The sequence below is a fragment of the Mytilus galloprovincialis genome, chromosome 5 (assembly GCF_965363235.1).
Source record: "Mytilus galloprovincialis chromosome 5, xbMytGall1.hap1.1, whole genome shotgun sequence".
Taxonomy (NCBI): Eukaryota; Metazoa; Mollusca; class Bivalvia; order Mytilida; family Mytilidae; genus Mytilus; species Mytilus galloprovincialis.
Genome location: NC_134842.1, coordinates 100,642,708 through 100,653,118, shown reverse-complemented (window position 1 = coordinate 100,653,118; position 10,411 = coordinate 100,642,708). Strand labels below are relative to the sequence as shown.

The following is a 10,411-nucleotide window of genomic DNA, read 5'->3' as shown; positions in this document are numbered from 1 at the left end:
GTGAAAAATCCTACAGAGTCAAAGAGAAAATATATCGACGAGGATATCACTGACATGCTGGACTTTTTGATTGACAACATATTTGTTGAATTTGGAGGTTTGGTCTTCCAATAGATTGGAATCCCAATGGGTACAAATTTCACTCCTCTACTTGCAGATTTGTTGTTATATTCCTATGAAGCATGATTTATCCAAGGGCTTGTACAGAAAGGAGAAAAGAAATTAGTACAGTCTTTTAATTATGGCCCCACAACAAAGTTGTTGGTGCCATATAGTTTTACCCTTGTCTGACATTCCGTAATTCCGAAATTCCGTAATTCTGTGATTCCGTAATTCCGTCATTCCGCAACAAACCATTATACGGAGTTTTTTCTAAACGCTTTCAGACATTGGGCTGATATTTGGTATGTTAGTTAACCATGATAAGTTACAGGTCAAGTTTAAGTTTCGTTGCGCTGCGCTAATTTTTGCGGAAATTACGGGCTTTGAACTTTGATAAACTGTTGAAAAACACAGTTATACGGAATTTTTTCTAAACGCCTTCAGACATTGGACTGATTTTTGGTATGTGAGTTAACCGTGATGAGTTACAGATCAAGTTTTTAAAGTTTTGTTCCGCTTAACTAATTTTTGCCGAAATTAAGGGCTATGGACTTAATTGTTGAAAATCACAGTTAAAAATATAAAAAAGAAGATGTGGTATGATTGCCAATGAGACAACTATCCATAAAAGACCAAAAAGACACATGACATTAACAACTATAGGTCACCGTACGGCCTTCAACAATGAGCAAAGCCCATACCGCATAGTCTGCTATAAAAGGCCCAGAGAAGACAATGTAAAACAATTCCTCAGTCATAATAACCTTCCATCATTACCGGACTGAACAAAGAAATAACACGACGGATGCTGTATACGGTGCAGGAAATCCTTACCCTTTCGGAGCATCTGATTTCACTCCCGGTTTTTAATGGAGTTTGTGTTGTTTCTAACTATTTATAACTGTTGATGTAAATGTCCTTTGGTTTTGTGAGTGTTTGTTTACTTCTTGGTTTTGATTGTTATTGTCTTAGTCTTTGGTTTTCTGTGTTGTGTTTTGAGTACTGATAAAATCATTTGATTTTATGACGTTGCATTCTATAGGAACTAATGCAGCGTCATAACTAACTAGTTCAACCCCGTCACATTCTGGTTGTGCCTGTCTAAAGTAATTCAGTATTTGTCGTTTATTATTGATTTCACATTTGAATATCGTTCATGCTTTATGCATTGTACGGTAACTTATAGTTGTTAATTCCTTTGTCATTTGGTCTCTAGTAAAGTAAAAGAGGGGCGAAAGATACCAGAGGGACAGTTAAACTCATGAATCGAAAATAAACTGACAACGCCTGGCTAAAAATGAACAAAAGACAAACAGACAAATTATAGCTTGTTGTTCGGTGAGAGCCAAGGCCCCGTGTTGAAGGCCGTACATTGACCTATAAAGGTTTACTTTTTTTAAATTTTTATTTGGATGGAGAGTTGTCTCATTGGCACTCACACCACATCTTCCTATATCTATAAACAATAGAACACGTGTCACGTTGGTGTCAGGTGGATAGTTGTCATATTACTTGTCACATCAGATATTTTTAGTTTTATTCAGACCTTCCCCTTATTACATCCGATATCTTTAATTTGATTCATACCCCTCTAATCACATACCCCTCTTTTCTTCCCAAATTTTAAAAACAAATACTGTGGGAAAAACGTTGGCTTAAGTCAGAAGAGACATGTACTGCTCAATATACAAATTTATTCAATAAAATATTTAAAAATTGGTCAGTCGTCGTGATTTCAATCCTTTTGTCTTTAATCTGCAAGAAATAAACACAGGTTGATTAAATCATTATTTTACATTTCAAAGATATTTTTTTTAAATATTATTTTGAATAAGATTTTACTTGATAGAACTGTTCGTTTGTTTAAATAAGAGGAAACATAAGATGAATTGGGTATTCCCTGTTAAGTCTTTGAACTCATGTTTTCTTTTTAGTCCTTGAACATTCGTGAATAATTTTGCCAATATTTCATTAAATATTAAACTCAGAAAGGACAAATGTTAACCTTAGATTAAGTATGTATCTATAAAATTATTGCGAAATATTTGTTTGAAAAATAGATATATATATTATACCTAATGAATAATGTGATAAGAAAATAGTTTCAAAAGTTCTTAAATAAGTGCAATAGCATAATTTAAGTACTAGGGGACAGGACAATTGTTCTTTTAGTCATTTACCCTTTTTCCAAAACCCATGGTTTATTTTTGTTTTCTATCAATTTCAATTATTTTCGCGCTTTTCTGTGTTGTATACACATAAATATACTAAAACAACTTGCATTTTTTTATTTACAAATAATTAAAAGTTGCTATAAAGCTGATACACAGTGGCCACTGACATATTAAATGATACAGAAAATGTGAAAATAATTGAAAATACCATCCTTCTGTCTCTAATCTGATGTAGAATAGAATCATCAGCATGTATTAGTTTAAACTGCTTGGAATAATTCAGAGTTATTCGATTTACATTTTTCTAATTCATACTAATTGTGTAAATACTACATATACATATATTGACTAATTGAAAAAGATATACATACTCGAGGCGTATTTCATACTTACAAACACTTTTCTTTCTGCTATAGCGGCCAGATCCATAACCGCCACCACCACCGCCATAACCACCAGATCCATAACCGCCAGACCCATAGCCGCCATCTCCGTAACCACCCATACCACCACCTCCAATACCACCTATGCCGCCTCCATAACCACCCATGTCACCTCCGTAACCTCCGTAACCTCCGTAACTACCCATTCCTCCACTTCCGTAACCACCCATACTGCCGCCTCCGTAACCACCTATACCGCTGCCATAACCTCCATATCCACCCATATCACCACTTCCATAACCACCCATACCCCCTCCGCCACTACCATAGCCACTCCAACTACCATAGATTCCCATTCTCCATGGACTTCCTGAATTTCCCCATCCCCATCTTTGAACACATCTGTAATATGGGTACCATGGTAATTGTATGCATCTCTTCCAAGGTGGACATGCCCTAGGCTGTAACAACAAAACACATTTAATGAACATAGTCTTACATAAATAAGACAGAGCGTACTTTATCAAATACTTTGTAATTATATTACCATTAATATCTAAAGGATTATTCATTGCAATACAAACAATTATCAACTGGAATTCTGAACTCTACTTTCCAACTCTTCACTCCAGTCCAGTTTTATATAGTTTTATGTTTTACTCTAAATTGTATTGTTTTTGTTTTGTTCTTGTTTTTATTGCATTCCTACTATGTGTTTTCGTTATTATCTGATGTACTTTGTGTTAATATTACATAGAGAGATGTTATAACTTGTGTCCAATAAAATTGAGAATGGAAATGAGGAAGAAAAATCATGTCAAAGAGACAACAACCTGACCAAAGAGTAAACAACAGCCGAAGAAGAAACCTTTATTGTTGTGTCGTCCCATTATAAAATAAACCAATTAAAATCTAATCATTAATTAACACCTCTAATATACTTTAAAAAACTACAATAAAAAGATAAATGATTCAAATAATAAGACTTTGACAAATAGATATAAGATCTGTCTTACCCAAGAATAACATCTAGTAGCACTGGTTTCTGAAATAATAGAAAAAAAATATGTTTAAATCACATATATAAGACAATGAATAACAAGTATTCTGAATCAAGTTTCTGACAATGCGTATACGCTGTAATTAATAAATGCATAGGTTACATCGTCAATACAATAATCGAGAGCCATTTTAAAAGGGGGTCCCAATCGAGGATAACAAGGGGGTTTCCAACTATACATGTATGTTCCTATTTAAACGCATAGATCGTCATCCACCTTTGACCCGCCATTGTTTACGGTCAATGACCGTATGTTTCACTGACTGTTGATGTACAATGTAGTATCAACAATTCAAGTTTTACCGACAACGAAACAACATCCTCTATAAAAACCGTGAAATTTTGTAAATTTATTTGTGCTACTTAGTAATTCTTTATTGTCTATTCAAAGTGAAAAAGTGGATCATGAATAACTGGAACCTGACAAATGAAGATAAATAAAACTGTGAAAATCTTAGAAACGGTATGCATCGCAAGTCACAATAAATCACACAAGTAATATCACTTCTCTTATACGAAACGTCTTTTTTTTTTAAATCACATTTATGTATTTCTATGTAATTTGTTGAATGGACCAATATTAAATTAATCTAAAAATTCCAAGTAAACAGGAAAACTATCCAATAACAAGTGTAGTAAGCTGAGGTTCTGTTTTGTCGAAGACCTAACCCATTGAGTCTAAGCAAAAAATGCAAGGAAGATGTAGACATTATTCCGATACTTAACCTCTCCTCTCGAAAATAAATAAAGAACTCTATTAACTTTCTTCCATCCACAATGGTACAAACGTCTTAAAATTTGCTTTGACCAAGGATTTGTATTGTAAGACAAATGAAATAACTCGATATCTGATGTGTACAAACAATCACCAAATACTTGTTTCGATATCGTAAGTGGCAAGTATTTGTAACCAGCTAATGGCGAGTAGCGCGAATTCTCGCCGCGTAAAAGAAAACGATAAATCCTTTTTAGTACACAAATCCCTGCTTAGACACTAATAAAATCTTACCTTGTATTGCTATTCCAATTAGGAAAATACAGATGAAGAGACAAGTCATAGGCTGCATGGTTGTCTAAAACGAAAATTCAAATTATTCATAATTTAGCTTAGTTATAAAATTAGCTCGGTATATAAAATAATTACTTCTATGCATATGCAAATATTTCTGTACGTTTTTTGTTTTTATAAAAAAAACACTATTATTTGACTTGAAAGTCATTTAAATAAAAATCGTCATATTCTTACAAATCATCTAATATCACAATTAATATTTTAGTATGTGTCTTTCTCAGCTGGTTGTGTTCTGTGTTTTGTAGACTTTTGTTCATCGTTTCGTCTTCTTTCATTTTATATTTTTTTATTTTCTTTTCGTTATCCTCTTTGTTTTACTTGCAAAATCATTTTTGAGAAAGATTAAATTTCATCAAAAATAATCACAAACATTCAAAAGTCTATATATGGTATGATACCACATAGATAAATAGCCGTCTGAAGTCTTATTTGCATGATGGAGTTGTAGTCTTTGTTTCTTAATTTCAAAATTTATTAACAGTGCATTTATATCATAAATTTTCAACCACTTTAGTCATTAAATACTATCGAATTAAATCGGGTTGTACCAGTCTGAGAGTACTTTAGATATAAGTGAAGCCAAAATTATTTAGGTAGCCTCTCAGTGCTTTATGTTATTATACGAAGCATCCAAGTAAACAGAAATTATCTGTAATGTTATCTTACTGTAATGTCAATTTATATAGACAGTTGGCATCTTTTATCAAAAAGCTGAATAACCTATTGTGATATGTATATTAATTTGTCTTATTTTTTTTTTTTTTTTTTTTATTGTTGTTTTTTTTTTTAAATTATATTGTTTTTTATTTTTTTTTTTTTTTAATGTTACCTTTGTATTATAAATCATGTTTACCATTGTATATATGTACCTCATTTTACACATTTATGTGTCTGAGCGTTGCTTTACAATAAAATCTTGAAATCTTGAAATCTTGTTTAGTTTTGTAGATTGAACTAATTTAAAAACCAATCACATACAAACTGTTTTATTATTAATTCCAAGGAAAGATAAAACATATTCAATAGTTGTAAGGACATTATAAAATCATGAAGATAGAGCTTAAATGTCTTGTTCATTGTGAAAAGTTGAATAACAAAAATACCACACTCCGAAGACACCTCAGACGGAAACTCGCTAATCAATTGGCAAAATCGAAGCTTATATCAAACCCAATGTGTGTTGACTCGTTTAAACTATATTTCTAATGATTATTATTATATATATTTAAAAGGATTTCGCTGCTGTTATTTTAGATTTTTTGCCAGATAATCAGAAGCCTCTGGTTTTATCCATGTAGTGCCTTTAAAAATATTTGTCCAATAACCCCTACTTTATTTCCAAAATTTATTTACATATAGCATGTATAGTTTAAAATATTATCTTTGAAAATCTTATAAAATTCTTGTTTTTGTTTCATCATTTTTAAGCCAAAAGGTAACAATGTTAACTATATGAAAAATCAAGAGAAAATTATATCAGCCAAATTGTTAATGCCTTATATCTCAAAAACAAGCACTATGACCTATATTTTATGTTTGCTCTTTTGGTTCCTTTAGTAATCCCCTATCAATATATTCTAGTGTTATGAAAAGCTTGTTATTTTGAAACTGAGTAGCTAACTTCCTTAATACTATATTTTCTTACCTTTTATCCGGAGCTTTGTTAAGGGAATGTAGTAATCAAATCTTGCTCTCCTATTTATAGTACGGCAGTAGGTATTGAAACGTGAATCGGTATTATTTTTACGTTCATACTTTTTGCATATTGTTTTGTTAACGTCTTGTTTAACAACCAAAATACATTAAAATTTTAATGCTAAAAAGTAGTGAAAAATGAAAATAATCTGTGGTTAACTAATTTTTACTATTATTTTAAATGCATGTAAAGTACAAAAAATCTGCATCATGTCTGTAATAAATAACAAAAATTACAAATGTAATAAACAAAAATAAACTTATAAACCATAAAATGATCTATCAATAAACAAAAACCATATTTATCTGCAAGTCAAAATGCTCATCAATTTCTTAACACAACCACATTCGCAATTTGTGGTTATATTGGTCAGCGAGATTTTAAAAATTACTACATTACTCATGTTACTATAAATACGAGTGGAATATTCATTATTTCAGGTCACTTGCAAGGTTCTCGAGTAGGTAAGATATTTCATGTTTAGAAATATATAAACTTATTTTGTGTTAGCTTACTATTGCAGCAATAGCTTTTATAAGAGTGTCAACAAAGAGAAGCAGTCCCTTTCAGCGTGAAGACTTAAAATAAAAGCATGTTTCTCGGTAATCATATATCTAAAGCTCGATTTAATACTTAGATAAACTAAGACAACAGTAGTTAAGAAAAAAAGAAAAAAACAAGTTTTAAATTTTATTCGCACGAAGCGCCTTTCTGGATATTGTCATTGACATTCATTGGACAACTCATTACATATGTGATCATGAAACACAGTTATTAGATAAACCCATGGAACTAGCACAGCATAGTATAACGCTGATTGAGATTAATATGATTTCATTGATATACAACTGATTGCTATTAGTAATCACATTCAGATCTTCGTGATTGTCTAAAATTTATTTCAATTGGTTTGGTGTATCAGATGACCATGTATCAAATTTCTATTCGATTGACTTTTGTTGAATAAAATTATGGGAAATAGTTTCAAAATCATATTGGTCAAATTATTTTCATTTTTTTAAAACCATCCATATAACTGATTAGTTCATGCATTAAAGACATTGCCTCTTTCGTTTTAGCTAACGATGAAACCCATCAGTTGTCTCCTCGTCGCCATTCTCCTGTTTGGAATAGCAGTACAAGGTATGCTTACAACTATGTCTAAGAAAATACTAAGATGTTATGGAACGCCACAGCTGTCTTATGTGGAACTCTGATATTACTTGATGTTGTTTCGTCTTTACTTAATATGGTTTTAACATTACGTAATGATGTTTTAATATAACTCAATATGGAATAGTCATTACTTAATGATATTTCGATATTACACGATATGGTTTCGTTTTTACTTGATATAGTATTGTCATTACTCAATATGGTTCTGTCATTACTCGATGTAGTTTCACCATTATTTAATATGGTTGTGTCATTAGTCGATGTGGTTTTAACATTATTTGATGTGTATGTGACGTAACGTAATGTAGTTGTTTCATTACATGATGTGGTTTTGTTATTTCGTAATGATGATTTGTCTATTCTTTATATGGTTTTAACATTACGTAATGATGTTTTAAAATTTGACGATTTTACACTACTGGATGTGTTTGTTTCATTATTTGATGTGGTCTTGTCATTCTTTGATGTGGTCCTGTCATTCTTTGATGTGGTTATCCCAGTACTTGATAAGGTAAAACCACGTGAACAATTCGAAAAAAACCTGTTCTATTTTTAGATAGATTTTCATGTTGTATGTGCCTTGAATGATCTAATTAGTGTTCAAATTAAAATTCGGGTTACTGTTTGAGTTAAACTTTTGAGTTAGTTTTCGAATTCAAGTCATGCTTAGATTAAAGTTCTATAGTTAGCATTGAGTTTCGAGTTGGACTTCGAGTTTGAGTCATATTTAAAGGCAGAGTTGTAGTAACAACTTTGAATTTGAGTCACTTCTTGAGGTAGAGTTTGAGTAAGATTCGAATTTAAGTCTCATTAAGATTTCGAGTTGAAATTCGAGCTATTTTATATGTCTTTTTGAGTTCGTAATTAAATTTTCTATCGCGGAAGAAAGGCTTTTGCTCGGGCTTCCGAAAAGAGGGCTCCGGGATATGCGTACTAAATAAACACTGTTGCAGTATACAAAACGCAACATAGGAGTTGAAATAAAGTTAGATGTGGTGTGATTGCCAATGAGACAACTATCCACCAGAGTTTATATGCAATGGATGTAAGAAATCATATCTAGGCAACCGTACAGCCTTCAACACTCCGTATAGTCAGCTACAAAAGGCCACTATGCACTATGTGAAAAAAAATCTATTTTTTAACAGATTTCACTATGTCGTTTGTGTAGTGTGCTTTAGATGGGTATCGTCAAAGTTAATGTTCGAATTAAAGTTCAACTGGTTGTTCAGAGTTATTTGGTATGAAAAAGGGGAATGGCAAATAATAATAAAAAATGAAATCCTAAAAGAATTACAGTATTTCGGACATAATTGGGATAACCCAAAACCACTTGGTCCTGTTATTTGATTCGAAGTTCTCAAATAGAAGCAGTATTATAATAAATTTGTAAAATAGTCTACGGAACGCTGTGTTTCGCCTGATATTGCTGCTTTCAGTGTGAAAGCGTAATTTTGATCAGCTGTACATTCATCGGTAAAAAAAAATAAAATATGTTTTTCTGTAGATGCTTTTTCTTGATATTGAGGAAAAACTCCTATACAAGTTTTAAAACGCTTCATGGAGGTAATAAAATTATCATGTCAAAACAGTTTAATTCGGTTTTATTTAACTAAAACAAAACTGTATGGTTTTCAACAATGAGCAAAACCCATACCCAATAGTAAGCTATAAAAGGTCCCGAAATGACGTCACTTTCGACGACGTTGTTGTGTCTTAAGCCTCGGTCACACCTTAACGGATAGCTCGAACGGACACCTAACGGATAACTTTTTTTTCAATCCGTTCATGTCCGTTCTTATCCGTTAGACGTCCGTCCATATCCGTTGCATGTCCGTTAAGCGTACGTTTTATCCGTTGACGTCCGTTCTGTCCGGTGGAAAATTTTGAGCATGTTAACAACTTTGAACGGACATCCAACGGATAAAGTGTCCGTTGAACGTCCGTTAGGCGTCCGTTTTGGACGGTACTCGTCCGTTTCGTTTCCGTTTTGTATCCGTTACGTACCCGTTATACATCCGTTGGAGGATAAATTCACCAACGGACTTCTACCGGATGTTTAACGGATAAAACGGATGTTGAACGGATGAGAAACGGATAAATGCCGATTGAAAATTTCGCGTCAGAAATGCCAATTATTGGTATGTGAGATTTCTTAAGGTTCATGAATTCTTATTATTCATAATCGATCTTAGAGTATAGGCACGTTTTCACAATCAGTTCTTATTCAGGCCAGACACTGCCCTTTGGCGGAATTTTGAAGAACAAACCAAAACCAGTTACACAGAAACATTTTGAATATTCATGCGATTTACATGTATTATTATTGTCGCCTTTGACTTTTCCGTATATCTTGTTCATCCGTTTTATCCGGTACGCTTCCGTTAGGTGTCCGTTTCATGCGGTGCTCGTCCGTTGAATGTACGTTCGACATCCGTTCTGTCCGGTACGTGTCCGTTTCTCGTACGTTGCATATTCGATGTGTGTCCGTTATGCATCCGTTACACGTCCGTTTAATCGGTCAGTACATCAACGGACCCTCAACGGATAACAATTTTGTCAACGGACAACTTTTATTTTCATTCGTTAGGCGTCCGTTCGTGATATCCGGTAAGGTGTGACCGAGGCTTTACTGACGCTACATTGGGGTGTTGCTAAACGGCGGAAACGGAAAACGGAACGGAAACGGAAAAAAACTTTTATATAAAGGGGGGGGGGGGGTGAATTAAAGAACTATGAAAATCGATA

At 32.9% G+C, this 10,411-nt stretch overlaps 1 protein-coding gene across 1 annotated transcript; it reads right to left on the bottom strand.

The window, feature by feature from the left end:
* Window positions 1-1,776: 1,776 nt before the first annotated feature.
* On the bottom strand, window positions 1,777-6,516 carry LOC143074902 (uncharacterized). Its single transcript, XM_076250115.1, has 5 exons — window positions 6,437-6,516; window positions 4,729-4,792; window positions 3,676-3,704; window positions 2,670-3,120; window positions 1,777-1,857 (listed from the first exon to the last, which is right to left on the bottom strand). The coding sequence occupies exons 2-5, from the start codon at window positions 4,784-4,786 to the stop codon at window positions 1,853-1,855; spliced, it is 543 nt and encodes a 180-aa protein (XP_076106230.1). The 5' UTR covers window positions 4,787-4,792; window positions 6,437-6,516; the 3' UTR covers window positions 1,777-1,852.
* Window positions 6,517-10,411: the final 3,895 nt, after the last annotated feature.